The sequence below is a fragment of the Panthera uncia genome (genome assembly GCF_023721935.1).
Source record: "Panthera uncia isolate 11264 chromosome C1 unlocalized genomic scaffold, Puncia_PCG_1.0 HiC_scaffold_4, whole genome shotgun sequence".
NCBI lineage: Eukaryota > Metazoa > Chordata > Mammalia > Carnivora > Felidae > Panthera > Panthera uncia.
Window position 1 is genome coordinate 33,508,373 of NW_026057585.1, and position 27,284 is coordinate 33,535,656.

A 27,284-nucleotide genomic window follows, 5' to 3' on the forward strand; every position below is an offset into this window, starting at 1 on the left:
ATTTGTCTTTCTGTTGCTTCATTGTTAGTGTATAAGAATGCAACTGATTTCTGTACATTGATTTTGTATCCTGCAACTTTGCTGAATTCATGTATCAGTTCTAGCAGACTTTTGGTGGAGTCTATCGGATTTTCCATGTATAATATCATGTCATCTGCAAAAAGCGAAAGCTTGACTTCATCTTTGCCAATTTTGATGCCTTTGATTTCCTTTTGTTGTCTGATTGCTGATGCTAGAACTTCCAACACTATATTAAACAACAGCGGTGAGAGTGGGCATCCCTGTCGTGTTCCTGATCTCAGGGAAAAAGCTCTCAGTTTTTCCCCGTTGAGGATGATGTTAGCTGTGGGCTTTTCATAAATGGCTTTTATGATCTTTAAGTATGTTCCTTCTATCCCGACTTTCTCAAGGGTTTTTATTAAGAAAGGGTGCTGGATTTTGTCAAAGGCCTTTTCTGCATCGATTGACAGGATCATATGGTTCTTCTCTTTTTTTTTGTTAATGTGATGTATCACGTTGATCGATTTGCGAATGTTGAACCAGCCCTGCATCCCAGGAATGAATCCCACTTGATCATGGTGAATAATTCTTTTTATATGCTGTTGAATTCGATTTGCTAGTATCTTATTAAGAATTTTTGCATCCATATTCATCAGGGATATTGGCCTGTAGTTCTCTTTTTTTACTGGGTCTCTGTCTGGTTTAGGAATCAAAGTAATACTGGCTTCATAGAATGAGTCTGGAAGTTTTCCTTCCCTTTCTATTTCTTGGAATAGCTTGAGAAGGATAGGTATGATCTCTGCTTTAAACGTCTGGTAGAACTCCCCTGGGAAGCCATCTGGTCCTGGACTCTTATTTGTTGGGAGATTTTTGATAACCGATTCAACTTCTTCACTGGTTATGGGTCTGTTCAAGCTTTCTATTTCCTCCTGATTGAGTTTTGGAAGAGTGTGGGTGTTTAGGAATTTGTCCATTTCTTCCAGGTTGTCCAATTTGTTGGCATATAATTTTTCATAGTATTCCCTGATAATTGTTTGTATCTCTGAGGGATTGGTTTTAATAATTCCATTTTCATTCATGATTTTATCTATTTGGATCATCTCCCTTTTCTTTTTGAGAAGCCTGGCTAGAGGTTTGTCAGTTATGTTTATTTTCTCAAAAAACCAACTCTTGGTTTCATTGATCTGCTCTACAGTTTTTTTAGATTCTATATTGTTTATTTCTTCCCTGATCTTTATTATTTCTCTTCTTCTGCTGGGTTTAGGCTGCCTTTGCTGTTCTGCTTCTATTTCCTTTAGGTGTGCTGTTAGATTTTGTATTTGGGATTTTTCTTGTTTCTTGAGATAGGCCTGGATTGCAATGTATTTTCCTCTCAGGACTGCCTTCGCTGCGTCCCAAAGCGTTTGGATTGTTGTATTTTCATTTTCGTTTGTTTCCATATATTTTTTAATTTCTTCTCTAATTGCCTGGTTGACCCACTCATTCGTTAGTAGGGTGTTCTTTAACCTCCATGCTTTTGGAGGTTTTCCAGACTTTCCTGTGGTTGATTTCAAGCTTCATAGCATTGTGGTCTGAAAGTATGCATGGTATAATTTCAATTCTTGTAAACTTATGAAGGGCTGTTTTGTGACCCAGTATATGATCTATCTTGGAGAATGTTCCATGTGCACTCGAGAAGAAAGTATATTCTGTTGCTTTGGGATGCAGAGTTCTAAATATATCTGTCAGGTCCATCTGATCCAATGTATCATTCAGGGTCCTTGTTTCTTTAATGACCGTGTGTCTAGATGATCTATCCATTTCTGTAAGTGGAGTATTAAAGTCCCCTGCAATTACCACATTCTTATCAATAAGGTTGCTTATGTTTATGAGTAATTGTTTTATATATCTGGGGGCTCCGGTATTCGGCGCATAGACATTTATAATAGTTAGCTCTTCCTGATGGATAGACCCTGTAATTATTATATAATGCCCTTCTTCATCTCTTGTTACAGCCTTTAATTTAAAGTCTAGTTTGTCTGATATAAGTATGGCTACTCCAGCTTTCTTTTGGCTGCCAGTAGCATGATAAATAGTTCTCCATCCCCTCACTCTCAATCTAAAGGTGTCCTCAGGTCTAAAATGAGTCTCTTGTAGACAGCAAATAGATGGGTCTTGTTTTTTTTATCCATTCTGATACCCTATGTCTTTTGGTTGGTGCATTTAAACCATTTACATTCAGTGTTATTATAGAAAGATATGGGTTTAGAGTCATTGTGATGTCTGTATGTTTTATGCTTGTAGTGATGTCTCTGGTACTTTGTCTCACAGGATCCCCCTTAGGATCTCTTGTAGGGCTGGTTTCGTGGTGACAAATTCCTTCAGTTTTTGTTTGTTTGGGAAGACCTTTATCTCTCCTTCTATTCTAAATGACAGACTTGCTGGATAAAGGATTCTCGGCTGCATATTTTTTCTGTTTAGCACACTGAAGATATCGTGCCAATCCTTTCTGGCCTGCCAAGTTTCAAAAGAGAGATCAGTCACGAGTCTTATAGGTCTCCCTTTATATGTGAGGGCACGTTTATCCCTTGCTGCTTTCAGAATTTTCTCTTTATCCTTGTATTTTGCCAGTTTGACTATGATATGTCGTGCAGAAGATCGATTCAAGTTACGTCTGAAGGGAGTTCTCTGTGCCTCTTGGATTTCAATGCCTTTTTCCTTCCCCAGTTCAGGGAAGTTCTCAGCTATTATTTCTTCAAGTACCCCTTCAGCACCTTTCCCTCTCTCTTCCTCCTCTGGGATACCAATTATGCGTATATTATTTCTTTTTAGTGTATCACTTAGTTCTCTAATTTTCCCCTCATACTCCTGGATTTTTTTATCTCTCTTTTTCTCAGCTTCCTCTTTTTCCATTACTTTATCTTCTAGTTCACCTATTCTCTCCTCTGCCTCTTCAAGCCGAGCTGTCGTGGTTTCCATTTTGTTTTGCGTTTCGTTTAAAGCGTTTTTCAGCTCCTCGTGACTGTTCCTTAGTCCCTTGATCTCTGTAGCAAGGGATTCTCTGCTGTCCTCTATACTGTTTTCAAGCCCAGTGATTAATTTTATAACTATTATTCTAAATTCACTTTCTGTTATATCATTTAAATCCTTTTTGATCAGTTCATTAGCTGTGTTTATTTCCTGGAGATTCTTCTGAGGGGAATTCTTCCGTTTGGTCATTTTGGAGAGTCCCTGGAGTGGTGAGGACCTGCAGGGCACTTCCCCTGTGCTGTGGTCTATAACTGGAGTTGGTGGGCGGGCCGCAGTCCGACATGATGACTGCCCCCAGCCCACTGCTGGGGCCACAGTCAGACTGGTGTGTGCCTTCTCTTCCCCTCTCCTAGGGGCGGGATTCACTGTGGGGTGGCGTGGCCCATCTGGGCTACTTGCACACTGCCAGGCTTGTGGTGCTGGGATCTGGCGTATTAGCTGGAGTGGGTAGGCAAGGTGCACGGGAGCAGGAGGGGCAGGCTTAGCTCGCTTCTCCTTAGGTGATCCACTTCAGGAGGGGCCCTGTGGCAGCGGGAGGGAGTCAGATCCGCTGCCGGAGATTTGGCTCTGCATAAGCACAGAGCTGGGTGTTTGCTCGGAGCGAGCGAGTTCCCTGGCAGGAACTGGTTCCCTTTGGGATTTTGGCTGGGGGATGGGCAAGGGAGATGGCGCTGGTGAGCGCCTTTGTTCCCCGCCAAGCTGAGCTCTGCCGTCCGGGGGCTCAGCAGCTCTCCCTCCCTTTGTCCTCCAGCCTTCCCGCTTTCCGAGCAGAGCTGTTAACTTATGACCTCCCAGACGCTAAGTCGCGCTTGCTGTCAGAACACAGTCCGTCAGGCCCCTCCGCTTTTGCCAGCCAGACTCGGGGGCTCTGCTTGGCCGGCGGGCTGCCCCTCCGCTCCGGCTCCCTCCCGCCAGTCCGTGGAGCGCACACCGCCTCGCCTCCCTTCCTACCCTCTTCTGTGGGCCTCTCATCTGCGCTTGGCTCCGGAGACTCCGTTCTGCTAATCCTCTGGTGGTTTTCTGGGTTCTTTAGGCAGGTGTAGGTGGAATCTAAGTGATCAGTGGGACACGCGGTGAGCCCAGCGTCCTCCTACGCTGCCATCTTCCGCATCACCCCAACCATGATCTGTTTTAACTGCACATATTTGTGGAGGACATTGTATTTGTGACAGGTGTTAAAAACTACCACTGAGGCTTAAATGCATTAAATAAGGTTTGTTGCGTGTGGTTTTATTATAAAATTTCCTAGATATTTACCATGAATTTTAGATTAATCAAGATCAATAGAGCATTCAAACTTTATAATCCTCCTATAATTTTTTTAAGATAATGAAAAAAATGCAGAATGCATGGTCTTGACAATAAATTTTGACATGCAGTCATAGGATTTATTTTCCTTTAGGGAATAAAGATTTCTTTTCAATTAAGACACTTTAAAGTATAAAGACAAACCTAAATATTTTTCTTTTCTCAGTTATTATTTAGCAAGAATAACATAGGTAGAATTGTTGGCCTCTAAGAAAGTTATTTAAAAAGTCATCTTGTTTCTTGCACAGGAAATGATCTGTCCATTTCAAAAGGATGTTAATAATAGCTGTATTTGTTAGTGTACTAGAGTGTCAAGTAGTACAGTACTATGTATAGTAAATGTCTTACACATATCTCACTTTATCTTCACAATAGCATTATAAGCTAAGGATTATCTCCATTTTACAGATGGTTTAGTTATTGCTGTCACATAACTATCAAGTGACTTTGCCAGGATTCTAACCCAGTTCTTAACCACTTAGCTTTGGGACGAAATTGTGGAAAACATTCAACACTATGCTAAAGTGTTTCTACTTTATTCATGGGCATCATGAAGCAATCAAAGATATTTAAGTAGTAAAGTGTCCTAGGTGATTTATGTTTTAAAAATATATCAGTCAGCATGGAGGAGGGCTTAAATAGGAGGGAAACTGAAAGCAAGGAAATGAACTCGTAAAAGCTAGAAAAGAATTATAAAGATCTGAAATAGAGCATTCAATCAATCAGCCAATATTTACTGATTGCCTTTCATATGAGCCATTGTGCTAGACTGTCCACAAAGATGAAAAGTATTGATCCTTACTTTCAAAAGACTTACAATCTAGAGAAAGATATGCAAGAAAACTTTTTTTTTCTATCTCTTTTTGTAGCTAATTTGGGTATTTAATAATTTATATTAAAATGTCCATTTTAGCTGGCTTTCTAAGTAAAGGATTCTCTTTAATTTTAATTAATTTTTAGTGTATATTTTCCCTTTCTTTTTTTTTTTCAATATATGAATTTTATTGTCAAATTGGTTTCCATACAACACCCAGTGCTCATCCCAAAAGGTGCCCTCCTCAATACCCATCACCCACCCTCCCCTCCCTCCCACCCCCCATCAACCCTCAGTTTGTTCTCAGTTTTTAACAGTCTCTTATGCTTTGGTTCTCTCCCACTCTAACCTCTTTTTTTTTTTTTTCTTCCCCTCCCCCATGGGTTTCTGTTAAGTTTCTCAGGATCCACATAAGAGTGAAAACATATGGTATCTGTCTTTCTCTGTATGGCTTATTTCACTTAGCATCACACTCTCCAGTCCCATCCACATTGCTACAAAAGGCCATATTTCATTCTTTCTCATTGCCACGTAGTAGTCCATTGTGTATATAAACCACAATTTCTTTATCCATTCACCAGTTGATGGACATTTAGGCTCTTTCCATAATTTGGCTATTGTTGAGAGTGCTGCTATAAACATTGGGGTACAAGTGCCCCTATGCATCAGTACTCCTGTATCCCTTGGGTAAATTCCTAGTAGTGCTATTGCTGGGTCATAGGGTAGGTCTATTTTTAATTTTCTGAGGAACCTCCACACTGCTTTCCAGAGCGGCTGCACCAATTTGCATTCCCACCAGCAGTGCAAGAGGGTTCCCGTTTCTCCACATCCTCTCCAGCATCTATAGTCTCCTGATTTGTTCATTTTGGCCACTCTGACTGGCGTGAGGTGATATCTGAGTGTGGTTTTGATTTGTATGCAAGAAAACTTTTATAATAACCATATGAATAATATTCAATTTGTAATACCAGCCTCCAGTCTGACAAGTAATGGAATAGGGAACTGTGCGGAGAAGGTAGCACTTGAGCTGACATGATGAATGAGTAGGATTTGCATCCAGACAAGGGAGATGTATGGCATCCAGGAAAAGGAAGCTTGTGAGAGGATGGAAGTGTAATATGTGGAACACTCTTACACTAAAAGCTATTCGTTGTTTGCATGAAATTCAAACTTAACTGGGCATCCTGTATTTTATCTGGCAACCCTATTGGCCACCTACAAAGTTTCCATATATACAGCAATGTTTCTCCTTTTTTCTGTCTCTATGGAAGAAATATTCCTCCTCTTTCTCCGTATTCAAGTCCCACACACGTTTTGCAGCAAAACCTCTCCTCAACTACTGAACAACCTCATGCCATCAGTTATCACCTACCTTTACACTGATTTCTCTCTTGAATCAAAATTTCCCCTTTGCACTTAAAACCATTTTCACTGCCAATGTTGTAGCTCAGGCCCTTTTTACTTTTCACCAGCATTAGTAATAATCCTTCATTTGTTCTTCCAGCCTCCAGTCTGACATTTCTTCAGATCTGCTTCTGAGTAGATGATGGAATAATGTTTGTAAAGTATAGATCTTATCATGTCATCCTTGTGCTTATTCCTTCAGTGATCTCCACTCTTCCAGGTTAAGGCTCGCACTTCTTTACTTTTTATGCAAGGTTCTTTATAACCTACCCTGTCTCTCTAACTCTATTGTCTATAATCATACAGACATACATAGTCATATAGTGATGGAAGCATCACTCTTCCGAAAACCTTATTCCAGCTAAACTGTTTAGAAGACCAAACCGTACTATACTTGTTCAAATCTCAAGCTTCTTACCTTCATATATTACAACTGATGATTTATCTCTCTATTAGACTATAAGCTTTTGAGAGAAGAGCCTAACTGATTTTGTGAACATCACAATAATCATAATAATGTCCATAACATATAACAGGAATGCAATAGATATTGGCTGAATGCATGATTGATTGAATGACTGTGTTTAAAAACTATTTGGGAAATAGAAACAATACAACTTGGAATTTATTAAATGAAAGAGAATTCGAGGATAAAGCTGAGACTATTACTTGGGTTACTGTTGACATTGATTTAAATAGGAAACTTAGGAGGAGCAGGTTTAGAGGATGGGAAATACAAGAAGTTTCATTCTGGGTATAGTTAGTTTGAAGTTCCTCTTTGACATCAAGGTAGAAACAATCAAGAAATCACAGTAAACCAAACTTAAAAATAGAAATAGTAGCATGAGGGGATGTTGAGAGAGAAAGGTAGTATAGAGAATGGAATTGATAACTTCTATAATGTTTAACACTTCACCTGCTACATAACTGAACTTGATGCATATATACACACATGCATTTATCCATTCACTCAGTATTTCATTTATTTAACATCTATTGAATTTCTTTTATGTGTTAGACCAAGGAGTAAATGTGAGATTATAAAGATGTCTTTTTGTTGTTGTTAATTTTTTTTAGCATTTATTTTATTTTATTTTATTTTATTTTATTTTATTTTATTTTATTTTTTGAGAGGCAGAGAGAGACAGAGCACAAGTAGGGGAATGGCAGAGAGAGAGGGAGACACAGAATCCGAAGCAGGCTCCAGGCTCCGAGCTGTCAGCACAGAGCCTGATGCGGGGCTTGAACCCATGAACCACGAGATCATAACCTGAGCCAAAGTTGGCCGCCCAACTGACTGAGCCACCCAGGTGCCCCTTATATAGATTATAAATATTATAGTTTTCTAAACCATGGTTCCGCCTCTGGATGAGGTAACAGTTTGGTGACAGATACCATAAAAATAGCACAAAATGTTGTAAGAAATGCTGTATTAAAGAGTTGGTGAAGTGCTATGAGAGCCTAGATAAATGAGAAACAGATTCTGCTCTAGGAAATTAAGAATTACTTTAAAAGGAAGTGATAATGGAACTTAATGTTTTCAAGTATGCATTTCATGTTAGGTGAAGAACCAGGTAGCTTTCTAAATTCTTTTCAGTTTGGAAAATTTGTTTCTCTTGAAGTTTTGTAAAGAAAAATGTCATAGAACTGAAGAAAACCAACTGATAAAACCAACCAATATTACAATAGTGATATTTAAAATTTCCTTCTCATTACTTCTTTTAGTCTTAGAATTACATTGTTTAAAAGTGGGACAAAAAACCCTGAAAACCAGACATTTTAATGAATACAAATTGTTCAATTTCTAATGAGTAATAATTACTTTGTGGATTACTTTATCTAAATGTATTCAATAAACAGGAACTTTAAGCTTCATCAGGAACATCACTAGACTAATTGATTGTTTAAAATTACTGAATTTTAAAATAACATTTCAGAAGAGATGATTTTATCAAAAGGACCAGAAAATTTTAAAAGAAGAAGGACTTTGTTTTGTAGGTTAAGAAGCGTCAGCTTATGTTTTTCTTCTTGGTGCTTCATTATTTTTATTGAAGTCGTTTCTAGAAACAGAAGGGAAGAACAGAGTCAAACATGCTGACCCTATTAGCGTGATCTTTAGTTCTGTACACAATATCACGGAAGCGTCTTAAAACTTCATTTATTTTAATATACATATCTTGTTTGGAAACTAGGGACAATATCAATTACTAAAGCCCTGTTGAGGCTATTCAAGGAGGTCATCAAGACAATTACGTGCACTCTATGTGAAATACATGGTTACCCTATTTGTAAGCCAGTTGGGTTCTTTCCAGAGCAATTTGGCACAGCTCTAAAGAAGCCTTTTATTTTCTCTTCATTTTCTGCCAGTTGACTAAAAACCTCAAACTAAGATTGGAAACTTATGTTGATTATGGTTCTATTCATTATGGGTATGTGGGTGTATATATATGTGTGTATATAGATACAAAACATACTCTCATGAGCTTTTTTAAGAACCACCCGATTTGGCCATCTGCTTTCAAGTATCTCATAACATTAGAAAAACCATCCTTTGCTGCTTACTTCAGAAAGTAAGTGCCCAATAAATATTCTCTGTTCTCCAGTAAATAGAATAATTTATTTATTCCTATAATGGTTTGTGTTGTTACTTTGGCTGTGGAATTAGGGGTGGTAAAATAGGCTGTCATTTCTGTTGTATGACATCTCTGATAAGTTTTTGGAGAAAGCCTACTATTAGAAATAGGAAGCCTGTTTTAATTTATAAAATTATGTTACAGAATATGTGGAAATAACCTTCACACTGAATTATGAAAATGTCATGTGATCATATGTATAGAGGTGGGCTAACTTGGTAAGAGAAAAATGCATACCTCTGAATAGTTTTCTAAGAGCACCTCAGCTCAGCCCTGAGCACATTTCATGTGCTAAATCAAGATTTCTTACACTAGCCATTTTATTCTCCAGACATCATTTAGTCAGCTGAAAAATACTTATGAGTTTGTACAATGCGTGAGGTATTGTGTTAAGAAATTACTTGGAAATAAGATTAAAACATGGTCTTCTGTCTGCTAGGAACTTGTAATTTTCCGGAAGTGTGAGATTTCCACATGGGAAAAGCTAAAAAAGCATAACTAGGCAACATATAAATGAACAATAAGGAGCTCAGGGAATGACTATTATGTTATGGCCATTTTTCTGAAAAACTTTACAGTAGGATTTTGAGATGGATGGATTGGATTTGGCCAGGTAGAGTCAAGGAATGAAAGTCTTTGTACAATAAATACAAAAATGAACTAGAGATGGAGGGCAAAAGTAAACCTATCAGTCTTAAAAAAAAAAAAAAAGTTAGGAGTCCGATTGTGACATATCTTAAATATAAAGCTGAAAAATTTAAATGCTAATAAGCCCAAAGATTTTTTGTTGTAATGATAAAAACATAACATAAAGTCTACTTTCTTAACAAATTTTTAAGTGTACAGTACAATAATGTTAACTATATCCATATGTTGTACAGCAAATCGCTAGACCATTTTTATCTTGCATGACTGAAAGGCTATGCCTGTTGAGCAGCAACTTTGAATTTCTACCTCCAACCTGTAGCAGCCACCATTCTACTTTCTGCTTTTATGACTATCACTACTTTAGATACCTCATATATCTAGAATTATACGGTATTTGTTCTTCTGTGATGGGTTTATTTCACTTCACATAAGGTCTTCAAGTTTCATGCATGATGTAGCATATGTTAGAATTTACTTCTGCTTAAAGGCTGAATAACAGTCCATTGCCCAGTAGTCTAAATATCCACATTTTCTTTATCCATTCACCCACTGATGTGCATCTAAGTTGTTTCCACCTATAGACTATTGTGTAATGCTGCATTGAACATGGGAATGCACTTAACTCTTTGAGATTCTGTTTTCAATTCTTTTAGGTAAATACCCAGGAGTGGGGTGGCTGTATCATACGGTAGTTCTATTTTTTAATTTTTGGAGGCACTCCACACAGTTTTCCATAATGGCTGCACTATTTTTTTTTACATTCCCACCAACAGTGCACACGGGTTTTAATTTCTCTACATCCTTGTCAACATTTATTTCCTTTTTTGTTTGTAACAGTCATTCTAACAGTTACGAGGTGATGTCTCCTTGTGGCTTTGATTTGCATTCCCCTAATGGTTAGTGATGTTGAACATTTTACATATATTCAATCATTTGTGTGTTTTACTTGGAGAAATTTCTGTTATAGTCCTTTGGCCATTATTTTAATTGGCTTATTTGGTTTTTGCTGTTGGGTTGTAGGAGTTCCTTGTTATGTTATATATTAAACAATCATATTTATGGATTATGCATATTTTCTCTCATTCTATAAGTTGCCTGTTCCCTGTGTTGGTTGTTTTCTTTCTGTGCAGAAGTATTTACTAGTCTATTTTTGTTTTTGTTGCCTTTGTTTTTGTGTCAAATACAAAAAGTCATTATCAAGACCAATATAATGGAGGTTTCTCCTATGTTTTCTTCTAGGACTTTTATGGTTTCAAGTCTTATGTCTAAATGTTTAATCCATTTTGAGTTGATTTGTATGCACGGTGTAATTTAAGCATCCAATTTCATTCCTTTGCATATCCAGTTTTCCTAACACTGTTTGTTAAAAAGACTATCTTTTCCCCATTGTAGTCATAGCACCCTTGTCAAAGACTATTTCACCATGTGTGTGTAGTTTTATTTCTGGGTACTCTATTCTGTTTCATTGGTCTATATATCTGTCTTTATGCCAGTACCAAACTGTTTTGATTATTATAGCATTTTTTAAAAATTTTTTTAATGTTTATTTATTCTTGAGAGAGAGACAGACAGAGACAGAGTGTGAGTGGGGGAGGGTCAGAGAGAGAGGGAGACACAGAATCTGAAGCAGGCTCCAGGCTCTGAGCTGTCAGCACAGAGCCCAATGCGGGGCTCGAACTCACAAACCGTGAGATCATGACCCGAGTCAATATATTTTGAAGTCAAGAAATTGAGACCTCTAGCTTTCTTCTTTCTCAAGATTGTTTTGACTATTGAGGGTTCTTTGTGGTTCCATATGAATGATAGAATTGTTTTTTCTATATCTGCAAAAAATGCCATTGAGTTCTCACCAGGGATTCCATTGAATCTGTAGATTACTTTTCATAGTGTAAATGTTTTAACAGTATTAAATCTTCCAGTCCATGAACATGATATATCTTTCACTGTGTCATCTTTATTTTTTTTTCCACTGTGTCATCTTTAATTTCTGTCAACAGTGTTTTATAATTTTCAGTGTACAAATCTTTCACCTCCCTAGTTAAAATTATTCATAAATATTTTATGGTTTTTGATGCTGTGGTAAATGGGATTGTTTTCTTAATTTCCTTTCTGAATTGTTTGTTGTTAACGTATAGAAATGTAACTTATTTTTGTGTATTGATTTTGTAATTCTGCAACTATGTTGAATTCATTTATTAATTCTAACAATATGTTGCTAACATCCTTAGCATTTTTTACATGCATGCTCTTGTCATCTGTGAACAGAAATTTTACCTTTTCTTTCCTACTTCGATGCATTTTTTTCTTTCTTGACTAATTGCTCTATCTAGGATTTCTAGTACTATGTTGGATAGAAGCAATGAGAATGAGCATCCATGCCTCATTCCTAATATTAGAGGAAAGCTTGCAGTTTTCCCACTGTTGAGCACAATATTAACTGTGGACCTCTCATATATGACCTTTATAAGGTTGAGGTAATTTCCTTCTATTTTTAGTTGGTTGAGTGTTTTATCATGAAAGAATATTAAATTCTGTCAGATGCTTTTTCTGCCTCCATAGAGATAATCATGTTATTTTTATCTTTTGTTTTGTTAATGTGGTATCTCATATGATTGATTTTCATACGTAAACAATTCTTATATCCCAGGAGTAAATCTTATTTGGTCATGATGTATGGTCCTTTAATGTGCTCTTGAATTCATTTTTCTAGTTTTTTTTTTTTTTTTTTTTTTTTTTTTTTTGGAGGGTTTTTACACCTATATTCATTGGAGAATTTGGCCTGTAATTTTCTTTTCTTGTAGTGTCCTTGTCTGGCTTTGGTATCAGGGTAATGCTGGCCTCATAAAGTGAGTTTGGAAGTGTTCCCTCCTCTTGTCATCTGTGAACAGAAATTTTACGTTACCCAACTTTTTGAAAGAGTTTGAAATGATTTGCATTAATTCTTTCTTAAATGTTTTATGGAATTCCCCAGTGAAGTCATTTGGTTCTATGCTTCTCCTGGATGGGATATATTTTATTACTGATTCAATCTCCTTACTACTCAGAGATCTATTGGATTTTGTATTTCTTCATGTTTAGTTTTAGTAGGATATATGTTTCTAGGAATTTTATGTGTGTCTTCTAGGTTATCCAAAATGTTGGTATATAATTGTTCATACTAGCATCTTATGATCCTCTTTCATTTTTTATTTTATTTGAGTATTATCTCCTTTTTGTTAGTCTTGCTAAAGGTTTGTCAATTTTGTTTTCATTAACAAAAGTTTTATTAATTGTTACCAAGTTTTATTCATTTTTTCTATTGTTTTCCTATTTTCTATTCACTTATTTCTGCTCTAATCTTTATTATTTCTTTCTGTCTCTTAACTATGGGCTTAATTTGTTCTTTTTTCTTTTTTTTTTTTTTTTTTTTCTAGTTTCCTGAGGTGTAAAGCTAGGTGGCTTATTTGAGATCTTTTTTAATGTAGGTGTGTACCATTTTAAAATTCTCTCCTAGGGGGCCTGTGGGTTGCAGGTTGTTCAGTCAGTTAAGTGTCTGACTCTTGATTTCAGCTCAGGTCATTATCTCACAATGGTGAGATCTAGCCCTGAGTCTGGCTCTAAGCTAAGCACAGATTAGCTCTCTCTTGCCCTTTCTCTGCCTCTCCCCACTTGCATGTGTGCTCTTGCACTAAATAAATAAATAAATAAATAAATAAATAAATAATAAAATCCCCTCTTGGTACTGCTTTTAAACATCCCATAAACTTTAGTATATTGTGTTTTCATTTTTATTTGTCCCAAGATATTTTCTAATTTACCTTTTGATTTCTTCTTTGACCCATGGGTTCTTCAAGAGTGTGTTGTTTAATTTCTTCCTATTTGTGACTTTTTCAGCTTTCCTTCTGTTGATTTCTATTTTCATACCATTAAGGTTAGAAAGGATAGTTGGCATAATTTAAATTTTATTATATGTGTTAAGATTTGTTTTGTGACCTAATATGTGATCTATGTGATCTATGCTGGCAAATGTTCCATATATGCTTGAAAAGAAAATACATCCTGCTGCTTTGTGTGGAATGTTCTTTATCTATTGGGACCATTTAGATTTTAGTGTTATTCAAGTCCTCTGTTTCCCTTATTGAACTTCTGTCTGGTTGTTCTAAGTATTGAAAATAGGGCATTGGAATCTCTTGCACTGATTGTGTTGCTGTCTGTTTCTTCCTTCGGTTCTGTCAATGATTGCTTCGTGTATTTGGGTATCTGATATTGGGTGCTTATTTATTTATAATTGTATATCTTCCTGGTGAATTGACCCTTTTGTCATTAGTTAATATCCTTCTTTGTCTCTTATGACAGTTTTTGACTTAAAGTCTATTTTGTTTCATGTAAGTAGGGCCACACCTGTTCTCTTTTGGTTATCATTTGCATGGGATATCTTTTTCCAAGTTTCACTTTCATTTTATATATGTTGTCTACAGTGTGTTTCTTGTAGATATCATATAATTGGATTTTTAAAAAATCCATTCAGGTACTCTAAGTCTTTTGATTGCAGACTTTAATCCATTTACATTTAAAGTAATTACTGGAGTGCCTGGGTAGCTCAGTTGGTTAAGCATCTGACTCTTGACTTCAGCTCAGGTCAGGATCTCATGGTTGTGAGTTTGAGCCCCACAGCCAGGCTCTGTGATAAGTGTGGAGCCTGCCTGGGATTCTCTCTCTCTCCCTCTCTCTGCTCCTCCCCCACTTGCACATGCTCTCTCTCAAAATAAATAAATAAACATTTTTAAAAAAAGTAATTACTAATAAAGAAAAACTTACCATTGCCATTTTGTTCATTGTAATTGTTTTGTGTCCTATAGCTTCTTTGTTCCTCTTTTCCTCTCTTGCTGTCTTCCATTATGTTTTGTTGAATTTTTGCTGTGACATGTTTCAAAACCTTTCTTGTTTTCTTTTGTGTATCTTTTATAGATACTTGGTGGTTCCCGTGGGGTTTATATGAAACCTCTTATGTTATAGCAATCTATTTTAAGCTGATAAGGACTTCAGTTGCATTTGAAACTCCACTCTTTTACTCTATGGAAGATTTTGAGAGTAAAATGATGAAAGAGTTGTTTTCAGAAGAACAATAATAGCAAATTTAAATATGAATGTAGTGAATATATGGAGTAGATAAGTGCAATATCAGTTTAAAGACTTGTAAACACTAATCAACGTGCAATGTATAAGAAGAAAACTATATTTATTGAGTCTCTGTTATATTCAAGGTACCCTTTTATTTATTGTAACAACTTCATGATGATGATGGTAACATTATTCTACAGATAAGGAAACTCAGGTTATAGCCCTAGTAAGCTTCAGAGCTGAAATCCATATCCAGACTCGACTTCAGATTCTATTTTAAATTAAAAAAAAAAAGAATTTGTTTGTTTAACATGATAAATATGAGACGTGCACAATTTAAACAATGACAATAACACAAACTGTATTAATGTTAAGAATTAGACCATTGTAAGTTTCTCAAGTATCCCTCACTTCCCTTCTTGCATTTATAGATAACAACTCCCTTGTGTTTGCCATACTTTTACCATACTTTTGCCACACTTTTACCAATGTGTTGTTTTGCTTGTTTTGGAAATTAATATAAGTAGAACCATAGTACATTAAATCTTCAGTGATTTGCCCCTGACACTCAGTCTTTTCTTTCCCATATATTCTAGGCTGATGAATGTAATTACAGCTTATTTATTTTTACTGCTATATAGTAACACACTATGTAGATGTACTGCAATTTTGTGATTGATGCAACTGTTGATACACATTTATGGCCTTATTTCTTTCTTGAGATTACTTTTCACAAATCTTCCATGTGTGTTTGTAAAGACTTTGTAAACTCCAACTTGGGGATTCGGTGTTTTACATATGGCCATTAGATCAAGATTGGTCACTTTGCTATTTCAGTCTTCTCTATTCCTGATTTTTATCTGCCAAGATCTAGTAATTTCTGAGAAATGTGTTAAAATTTCCCTGTCTAACATTAGATTACTCAATTTATCTTTATCTATCAATTTTTACTTCATGTAGTGGAATTTATTAGTTGCATAAAAATTGAGAGTTTTTCATCTCTTCCTGGTGAACATAGCCTTTTATCATTATTTAGTGACCCTCTTAACTCTAATAATCTGTCTTACCTTGAAGTCTATCATATGTAACACTAATATGATTATTTCAGCTTTTTTGAGCTGGTGAATCTCTTGCATATCTTTTTCTACTTTTTTGAACTTTAAATCTCCCCGTATTTTTGTTTTAGTTGTGTTTCTAATAAACAGCATATAACTAGTATTTTTTTAATTCTGCCTTTATAATTTTTTTAAGATTGTAAATTGGTCTTGGAAGACAGGAAAAAAGTCTCTGGATTTATCTGCTTCCCTGAGAGAGTTACTTTTTGTTTCTTGGTCAGTAATACCACCTATGCAGGGTAAAAAGCTGCAGTGAGAGAATAAGGGAACTTAGTTTTCTTTTATCGCTCAGCCATCAGCTAGTTGCACCCTGGATATGGAGCTGAGTCCGTTTCTTACACATACACACTAATCTAAACTTGTATATTCATCAATGTCTTTTGAGCCCCAGGAGTTGGTAATAGATTCTTAGTGTCTGCTTTTTTTATGCCATTAAAAAAAAATGATCGGCTTTGTTAGCCGATCATAACTCAGCAAAAAATTATTTGCAAATATTACAAACTTTCTGACTCTCCCAGAGAAGATGTTTCTCTTTCGTCTAAGTTCCCATTATACTTTACTTCTACTTCAATTACAATTCTTATGTACTATTTTTTATTTTAAAGTGCCATCATCAATAATAAATTAGGAATTCATTGAGAATAGGAGCTGTGTTTCATTTGTATTTGTATACTCAGGGTCTAATGTGCTATTTATTATACCTTACACATAGAAAATTAATAAATGTTGGATGAAAAATGAATGAAGAATTAATTAAATAGTTAAGCATTAGCTGTCCTGTGTTGGAACTTAAATATCATAGCATTGATTCCATACCTTCTGTCAGTCTAAATACTTAAAACCTATCACTTAGAGATCTTGAAGAATGTTTTGGATACTAAAGAGTTAGACATCATTGTATCAGTCAGAATTCTTTCAGTTGTAAGTAATGAAAATGCAACTTAAACATGATTATATAAATATGAGCAAAGTTTAGGAATTCAAACAACTAAATCCAGGACCCCAAACAATATCATTAGAATCCAATTACTCCTGCTCTCTTCATGTGTTAATTTATGGATTTCATTCTCAGGCTCTCTCTCCTTCATGATTTCCCATCATCCTTAACACTATTCCCAACTGTTCCAATGTAGTCCAGAATTTCCTTTAGTTAGGCTGAGGTGGGTTTCTGGCTCATTACTGAACCAATCACTGTTTCTGGGGATGTAGAATATGCTGGCTGACTTAGGTACATGTCACATGTCCACCCTCAAATTTAGTCAGGGATGGACTCACCTCCCTTCAAATCGTGTGGGCTGAGTGGGGAGAAAGCGTTTCCCTAAGTAAAATTAGGATGCTTTTGCCTGAAAAAAAAAAAACAAAAAACAAATGTATGTTGGACTTGCATACAACAACATACACCCATTTCGATAATCTAATCCATCTCTTCCAATGAAAAATAAGAGAGCTGCACAAAAATGTTAAGTTATTGCCTGAGGTCATGCAGTTTCTCCAATGGCGCCATGTACATAATAAGCCTGTGATAATATATTGTAGACTTTTAAACTGACCAAGAGTTTTTCACCTTTTGATTGCAATTAGCAAAGATAGAGCAAGGCATAATGTGAATGTGTTGCAATTTAGCAAAGATAGAGCAAGGCATAATGTGAAGACAAGATTTTAGTGCAGTTTGTCACTTTGCTGCATTCCAGAACAAATGATTAAAGCTACCTGGATAGATTTGCTATTTGGCATAGTTATTTACTACATTTAAAAATTAGATAAAATCTTTGAATGGTTATAGAATCACTAAAAGCAATAATGCAGAAGGTAGTTTTTAAAAGAGATTTACTGGGGCGCCTGGGTGGCTCAGTCGGTTAAGCGTCTGACTTCAGCTCAGGTCACGATCTCGCGGTCAGTGAGTTCGAGCCCCGCGTCGGGCTCTGGGCTGATGGATGGCTCAGAGCCTGGAGCCTGCTTCCGATTCTGTGTCTCCCTCTCTCTCTGCCCCTCCCCCGTTCATGCTCTGTCTCTCTCTGTCTCTCTCTGTCCCAAAAATAAAATCAAGGGGCGCCTGGGTGGCTCAGTGGGTTAAGCGTCCGACTTCAGCTCAGGTCATGATCTCGTGGTCTGTGAGTTCGAGCCCCGCGTCGGGCTCTGTGCTGACAGCTCAGGGCCTGGAGCCTGTTTCGGATTCTGTGTCTCCCTCTCTCTCTGCTCCTCCCCCGTTCGTGCTCTGTCTGTCTCTGTCTCAAAAATAAATAAACGTTAAAAAAAAAAAAATTAAAAAAAAAAAAAAAGAAGAAAAAAATAAAAGAGATTTACTTAAAACTTTGCTGACACATTGAATAGTTAGAGGAACAGAACTGAATAAGAAAAATGTCACCATGTTAAATAGATAGTATAGGGTGTTTTCTGAAGTAGAAAGATTTTTTTAAGTGACTTTGCTGAATTTTTATTCAGAGCATTTGATTTTTAATAGCATGCATTTTGAGTAACAACAGATTTCTTTTAATCGTGAAATTGCTAATCACATTCAGATTGTTACTTTCTTCTGCAAATTCCTCTTTTTGCCAGCTTGTATTAAGAAGGGAAATAAACTGAAGAACATTTAGTGCAAATAATGTGTTCTAGATTCTGCTAGTCTCTTAACGGATATTAAAACAGCATATATCTCTTGCATCTGTTTTTAGACATTGTGGATACTGTATTATGTATTTGTTGTACTATTATCAAATTAACAATTGGACCCATTGCTTTTTTTTCCAATGTTTATTTTTTACTTTATTTTTGAGAGTGAGAGAGAGAGAGAGCAAGAGCAGGAGAGGGGCAGAGAGAGGGAGACACAGAATCTAAAGCAGGCTCCAGACTCTGAGCTGTCAGCACAGAGCCTATCGCGGGGGCTCAAACCCGTGAACTGCGAGATCATGACCTGAGCTGAAGTCAGAAGCTCAACTGACTGGGCCACCCAGGCGCCCCAGGATCCATTGCTTTAAATTTAGAAGTACTTTTTCTGAGTGTCTGGTTGTGTCTGGTTGAAGAGAAACATACTGAGCAGATTATTTGAATGATAACATATTTTTAAAGAATAAGTTTACTACATTTCCCAATTTTTTAGATACTCTATACTTTTTGGTCACTTACCCTCTGACCCAATTTGATAACTTCATAATGGGAAAAGAATGGTACCAAATTGTATTGCCCATATCCAGATTAATGCTGATTGGAAAATATTAATTGAGCTGAAGTTTTTCTTGCTTGTGCTTATTTTCTTTTATAGGGACTCCTTGGAAATAGGGGACCTCCAGGACCTCCTGGTCTCAAAGGACCTCAGGTATGGAAAAAATAAATACCTCAGTCAGCAATTGTTTTAGTTCAAGTATTCCCTTTTTATTTTTCCTTGGACTTTATTTTTTGCTTAAAGAAAACATTGCTTTAGTGTGGACAATTTTTGCCGTACAGGATTTTTTAAGTTACCATTTTACACTGGCAGTTATGAAATGGGATTTGGAATCATTTTCAGTGTTGTGAATTCATTAAGTAATTTATGCCAGTGATCTCCATGGAATGTCTGAGGAATCTGAGCTAGAATCTCCCTCATATGTACTTGGATGTATATTTACTATTTGTGTCTATTTTATATTTGTGACCCAAGAAATTTTATTTTAATTGAATTGTGAATTGAGAAAAATGTTCGTTGATCAAATAAATAAAGTAGAATATATGAAGCTAGATAGGTCTGTGTATGCTACTCAGATATGGTAATATCAACTTTTTATTTAAAGGTGAAAAGTCAGTATATTTAGAAAATGTCAATAAATATAATAAACATTTATTGCTTTTTAATTCTCTTTAAGAATAATGTATAAAAATTATTTTTTGATTATCTATACATTTTTTGATCCTAGAAGAATACACAAGATTTTATATTTTATGACATTATAACTGGTTTGATCCCAAGGACATTGGACTTATAAGTTAGTCTAAAGAAAGCTGTAGACATTAAGCTCCATTTGGGTAGGATCTGATATACCTTTATATCTCTATGCCTTAAAACAGAACTAAGAATCAAAACTATATTTATTAAATGAATGAAGTATTATAATGTACCAAGAGCAAACATTCTTTGCCAATAATATTTTAATATACCAATGGATATTAATTTCCATCTATTCAGAACTTAATTGAGTGGGAGAGATACTGAGCCCAAGAAGGTAAAGGTTATCCTTAATTTATGATCTCAGTGATTGTTAATCTTCGCTGTGATTTTTATTTGCATTTTCTTCATGACCAGGGATGATGAGCATCTTTTCATATGTCTCCAGGCCATCTGTATGTCTTCTTTGGAAAAATGTCTCTTCAGGTCCTCTGCCCATTTTTTAATTGGATTTTTTTGGCTTTTGGTATGGAGTCGTATAAGTTCCTTTTATGTTTTGGATATTAGCCCCTTGTCAGATATCCTGATTTTGTGATGGATACCCTAATCACTTTTACTCTTATTCGTTCTCAATTTTCTATATATTACTTTTATCATCTACCAATTTAAAAACAGTCAAATAGTACAGGTATCCCTTAGAGTAGATGTGGTGTTGTAACTGAAAAAATTAAAACGTTATGGGATGATACAGTTCTAAAATACAAACAAGCCACAGCTTTATTTTCGTCACATCTCAGAGTGAGTTTCAGGTTTCAGAATAAATAGAATAAGTGTTTACATTTTTAAGTACTTATTTCAGGCCATGAAATGTTCTGATTTTTATCTAAGGGAGAAGAAGGACCAGTTGGACTCTTTGGAGAACTGGGACCAAGAGTAAGTATCATATAAATACTCTTCAAAAAGTGCTTCTCTTAAAACAACTGTTATGTGAATGTCTTTTAATAGCACCAAATTTTAAGTTGTAACAAAGGAAAAAAACATACTATAAGCATACAATCCCTCCAAATAATATAATATAATATAATATAATATAATATAATATAATATAATATAATATATTATGCGTACTGCATATTTACTTGTTCTGACAGTGGTTTTATGGTCTTAGTAATTTGAGCTAATTATTTATAAATTTTCTCAAAATGTAATAGAAAGCTAAATGCCTTAGCCATTTTAATGATGTTCTGGAAATTTCTGTTGTCTAAGTGTGCCAGTAAAATTATGGAAAGCTAAATAAGATGCATTTTCTGTCAACTTTTTCTTCAGTTAATATTGTGTAGTAATATACGAATGGCCTGTTTTCAAGTTCTGAAAATAAGTTATTTAAGAATTTGGGCATTCGTGACCAAAACTTACATTATCATGAGATACTTAAGGTGTGTCTATCACATTTATTTTAAGTGGAGTCATTAGACTCACAGGAACTACATCTCTTTCTTATGAGAAACATCATAATATACAGGTTCTTAAAACATTTTTACATTTAAGGAGACAGTAATTTTTTTCTTTTGCACCTTTTAAAATGTACTCATTTAAAATTTACTTCTCTAGAACTCAGGAGAGCCATGATTGCATCTTATCTACTGAGTCTTAATATTTATTACTATTGTCGCTTCCATTGGTTTCAGATCAATTTAAGCCTAGTATTGCTCTAAGTATGTTATATGAATCATCTCTAATCTGGAAAACAACCCTGCAAGACATTGTCCACATTTTTTTAAAATATTAAAATAAGTCTTTAATTTACTATTACATGCTCAAGCATTACATGCTCAAGAGAAAGCTGATATGACAAAATTTAAATAGGACCCAAAGTGATGACTCCAGCCCTGATGCTCTGAATTTCTTGAATTCAAAGAGATTATAAATGGGCTGATACAGATTCCAGTGAGATTCCTTCTGTAATGTAGAGATGATGTATAACTACTTCTTAATTACTATAATGTCTGAGTATTACATTACTAAAGATGAAAGAAATATTCTTGCTAAGGCTTTTTCCAAAACAATGTGAATGAAGTGTATTACTCAAAATTCTTTCTGTAAATATCATAGACTAATCTAATAATTTAGACTCTTAATTACATTTCTTCTATATCTGCAAATTGATTACAGAGCAATTGACACTTAAGAGTAATAAGATGTTTTTTATTCTTTACTTTGTGCTTGGTAGGAAAGCACTAGACAATTTCAAGCAAGGTAGAGGTAAAAATTAGAACAACTTTTTGCATAGAAGTCCTAAATATAATTTTAAAGTTACTAAAGTTTTTGTGTGTAGTCAAAATACAATGAAAGCTGGAGAATTGTTTGTTTTGTTTTAAGAAAGAACAATAGGGAAGTATTTGTTAATGGATAGGAATAACAAAATGCAAATCTATAATCCCTGGCAAGTATTATAAATTAGTATTATATTTAACAATCTCCCCACACACTTTTCCATCAAATTTTGTATAATCAGATATCAGTTGTTAAGTACTAGAAACCACATACTGTAGATTGATCTACCCAATATCTAGGACTTGACATCCTCTCCTGCAGTGATCTTATTCTCTGCTCTCTTTAGGTACTAACTGCTGTGGTCATAACCTTTACCTTGTCATTACCAATAATACCAGCTTCTCCTTATTTTCAGTTTCAAACTTCTCACTCTCCAACCATAATCTCCTTTCTTTCTAGTACATTTTCTCTTATAACTAGTCCCACAGTCCCAATAAGAATTTTAACCCATCGATCCTGTTGCCTTTCCATTATTCCTACTTCCCTCATAACCTCACATCCTTCCTCATCATGCTTAAAACACTACATTATCCCTTTGATTGCATTCTGAATTCTATTTCCATACTCTTTTTCTAGTTTCTAGTATTGCTTCTACCCACCTCTCTGTATCTATGCCATTGACTCTGCCTTCTCTCCTGTTATGGTGAATGAACAGCCATTTTTCTAGCTAAGGTCAAACTTCTACTTGTTTGCTACATATCTTATTCTCTTGCCTACTTATTCCCACTTTCTCCTGCATCATAACTTTGTTCTCTCTAATGGATCAGTTCCATCAGAAAATAAAGATGTTATTATTTCTTCCAGCTTAAAAACAAAACACAAAACTTATATTGATCCCAGGTTTTCTTTCAGGTGTTACCTTTTTCACCTTCCCTCTTCAGTAAAAATACTCAATTTTATTGTCGGGGCCCTGGGGTGGCTCGATCGGTTAAGCGTCTAACTCTTGGTTTTGGCTCAGGTCATTGTCTCATGGTTCATGGTTTTGAGCCCCACATTGGGCTCTGCACTGACAGCACGGAGCCTGCTTGAGATTTTCTGTCTTTCCCTTTCTCTCTACCCTTCCCCTGCACTCTCAGTCTCTCTCTCTTTCTCTCTCTTTCAAAATAAATAAACTTTAAAAAAATTATTGTTTATACATGCTCTTTCCATTTTTTCTCCTCACGCTGTCTGCTGAAACCATTCTGGTCCCCACTACTCCAAAACAAATCATCTCATTAAGGTCATCAGTGACTTCTATATTGTGGAATTCAGTGGTCATTTTTTAGTCGTCATGTTACTCAATAATCTTCAGAATTGGACAAGATCACACTCTCCTCCTGGAAGCACTTTCTTCACTTGCATGGTCTTCCTCCTAACTCTCTGGTAGGAAATTTGCATATTTTCCTCATTTCTTCAAATTCTAAAATTTTGGAGTGGTTTGATTTGTGGACTTATTCTCTTTTCTATTTACACTGGACCAGATAAGCTGGTCAAGTCTTATGGCTTTAAATCCCATCAAAATGCTGGTGAGTTCCAAAATCATACGTTTAAATCAGAATTTTTCTACCCTCTGAACCTCTGGGCATGTAAAACTATCAGACGATCTCTGCACTTAGGTATCTGACAAGACTATCAAATAGCAGTGTCCAATACTGAGCTCCCAATTTACCCTCCAAACCTTTCTTCTTACAGTCTTCTCCATTTCATTTAGTCCCTTACTCAGATTAACATCTTGAATTTATTCTTGACTCTTCTCTTTCTCCCACATTTTACACACGGTCTGTGAGCAAATCCTGTAATCCCTGCCTTCAAACTATATACACAGTTTTACCACTTCTCACAACCTTCTCTCTTACTACCTATGCCACTGTCATCTTTTGCTCAGGTTATTTCAGCCCTCTTTGGACTGCCTGCTTCTGCTCTTGCATCCAAGTGATCTTGTTAAAGCATAGATAATGACACTTCTTTCCTCAAAGCTTTTCTAAGGCTTCATGCTTCATTCAGAGTAAAAGGTAATGCCCTTACTATAACCTACCAGGCCCTACATGACCTGGCTTCCCATTCCCCATTCCTTTCTTTGACCTCATCTTCTACTGATCTTTTCCTCTTACTCTGTTCCAGCTTCATTGACTTTTCATGGTTTCATGGTTTCTTCAACACACCAGTCACATTCTTGCCTCGGGGCCTTTGCACATGCTCTTTTCCTCTGCTTGGAATACACTTTCTTCAGATAGCCAAATAACTTGTCCCTTTAAGTCTTTACTCAATTGCCACCTTCTCAGAGAACTCCTATTAAAAATTTGAACAAAACCCCCACAGCAGTTGATATCTCCCTCCCTTGCTTTACTTTGTGTCCTTCACTTTTACCACTACCTAAGATACTATATGTTTTACTTATTTTTTTTAATATTATATCATCCTTATTAGAATGTAAGCTCTATGTAGGAGAGGTATGCTTCGTGCACTCTTCCAGCCCCCACCCCTAGAACTGTGCTGGGCATATCGTAAACTGTTAAACACTGTAGCCATACCCATGGCTAATGCGTATGATAAAATACACTTATCAAATAATTTTGAAGTATTTCATCTCATAGAATGGTCTGAATTACATAAATGTTTGGAAACTTCTAAAAATGAAAATGATTAAATGTTAACTCCTTTTTTTTTCTGTTCTCTTCTAGGGAAAACCAGGTCAAAAGGGGTATGCAGGTGAACCAGGACCAGAAGGCTTAAAGGTAAAGTGGCTGACTTATTACCAGTTGTAAAGTATAGTTTTCAAAAATTTTAAATGATGACTTTAATAAAAATATAATATGAACACCTGTCAAAGATTCTATTCAACTTATTAATGAGGAAACCAGTAACATGTTAAAACTGGCTCAAATAGCGTTTGAGAAGCCATATAGCTTTATATCAATATCTATATATCTATCTATAAATATTTATGACGTGACTGTGTTTATATATGTATCTTTATTTGAATAGATATGCAATTGAAAAAAGAGATGTTAAAGTTTGTGGGTAGATACAGGAGAATAAACCACAATTTGGGGGCCCCAACTGTTCATTTCACTGGACAGAAATCTACAAGTTAATATAACTTCACTAAACATATATATATGTGTGTGTGTGTGTGTGTGTGTGTGTGTGTGTATTCTGTTTATTTATTTTTGACAGAGAGAGAGAGAGAAAGCAGGGAAGAGGCAGAAGAGAGGGAGGCAGAGAATCTCAAGCAGGCTCCACACTGTCAGCACAGAGCTTGACTGAAGGGCTCAAACCCATGAACCATGAGGTCATGACCTGAGCCAAAATCAAGAGTCAGACCCTTAACCAACTGAGCCACCAGGAACCCTTACCTATATATTATATAGATGTATATTTTACATATATATATAATATATAATTTACATATACATAATATATAATTTACATTGCATAAAGTCTGGGTCCTTTAAGCAATTACAGTGATTCTAAGTACATTGCCTAGATAGTCACTGGGGTGGCCTTCACCACTTACTGTCACTGAAAGGATGGGTCACCTACTTTTTTGCCTTGTTTCCAAGTTTTGAATGACTTGAACACCAACAAATATAAAGCCATGCAGCAGGTTATATGTATAATACTAAGAACTAAAAGAAACTAGCTCATAAGAACTGGTGATTTATACAATTGTTTTCATGTTTATTTATTTTATTTTTGAGAGAGAGAGAGAGAGAGAGAGCGAGAGAGAGAGAGCATGTATGATCAGGGGAGGGGGAGAGAGAGAATCCCAAGTAGGCTCCATGCTCAGCATGGAGCTCGACACTGGGCTCAGTCCCACGACCGTGAGATCACTACCTGAGCTGATATCAAGAGTCGGACGCATAACTGACTGAGCAACCCAGGCACCCCAATTTATACAAATTTAAAAGTTAAGGAAAAATTTGGGGCACCTGGGTGGCTCATTTGGTTAAGCGTCCAACTTCAGCTCAGGTCATTATCTCGCGGTTCGTGAGTTAAAGCCTCGCATCGGGCTCTGTGCTGACAGCTGGGAGCCTGGAGCCTGCTTCAGATTCTGTGTCTCCCTCGCTCTGCCCCTCCCCTCTCGTTCTCTCTCTCTCTCTCTCTCTCTCTCTCTCTCTCTCTCTCTCTCTTAAAAATAAACATTAAAAAAATTAAAACTTAAGGAAAAATTAAAAAACTTTACAGCACTATAGCTAAATTTCTTAAAGTTAGAATTCATCATTTATATGAAACTAGTTATTTTCGTGATACTAGAATCTAAGGAAAAGCCAAACAATATTTTTTTAGGTTACTTAATAAAGAAATATGAGCTAAAATATTTTCTAATGTATCAGCTTGTCTGCCTGTGGCTGAAATTATCCTGGGGAGGATATGTGTACCTGACTTTCCAGTTATACAAAAAATGGAAGCATGATATTTATCAACAGAAAGCTTATTTCTCCTTGACTAAGATTAATCTCTGTACTGTCCAATAGCTCTAAAAATTCCACCTGTGAGCTACCATCTAGTTAAACTGGCAAGAAACTGAATCTTAATCATGTTGACATCCTGCCTCCTTCCTAGAATCATGCCAGCATCTGCAGGGCCAGGAGATAAAGGAGTTCTTTAATGTCCTGCTCCTTGTATTTGTCCCTGAAATTTTAGTCTTGGTGCGTAATATAGCTATTGACCAGAATCTGGCATTCCCTTGAGGGATGCTGACACTCCTGGAGGGAGCACTTGGGAGTTGGTTAAGGGTCATACCACCTTTTACAGAACCCTAGGATCTCTGTTCTCTCCCTAGGCCTGGGGAAATATTCCTCTCTCTCTTGTTGCCCTCAAAGACAACTCACCTCCTAACTTCAGGCTCTCTGAAAACTAAAGCAGGTATGCAGGTAATCTGCAACCGACTTCTGCTTTCTACCTGTTAACACAAACCTCCCCTAAGACTAAAGAGCATAAACTGTCCATCTCCCTTAGAATTTGAGAGGGGTATTGGATAAGGAGGGGGAAATACAAGGAAATCAATAATCTATATATTATCCTGCCACAAATGTTTTATAAAAGCCATCTAGTGAATTGTCAGTCAAAACTAGGGTTTA

At 36.0% G+C, this 27,284-nt stretch overlaps 1 protein-coding gene across 1 annotated transcript in view; it reads left to right on the forward strand.

Annotated features, from left to right (window-relative positions):
* COL24A1 (collagen type XXIV alpha 1 chain) overlaps positions 1 to 27,284 on the forward strand; it is a 390,296-nt gene that overhangs the window by 163,138 nt on the left and 199,874 nt on the right. The window contains exons 21-23 of the mRNA XM_049618486.1: positions 19,291 to 19,344; positions 20,776 to 20,820; positions 24,882 to 24,935. Of these exons, the coding sequence (XP_049474443.1) occupies positions 19,291 to 19,344; positions 20,776 to 20,820; positions 24,882 to 24,935 (153 nt within the window). The remainder of the gene's footprint in view (positions 1 to 19,290; positions 19,345 to 20,775; positions 20,821 to 24,881; positions 24,936 to 27,284) is intronic.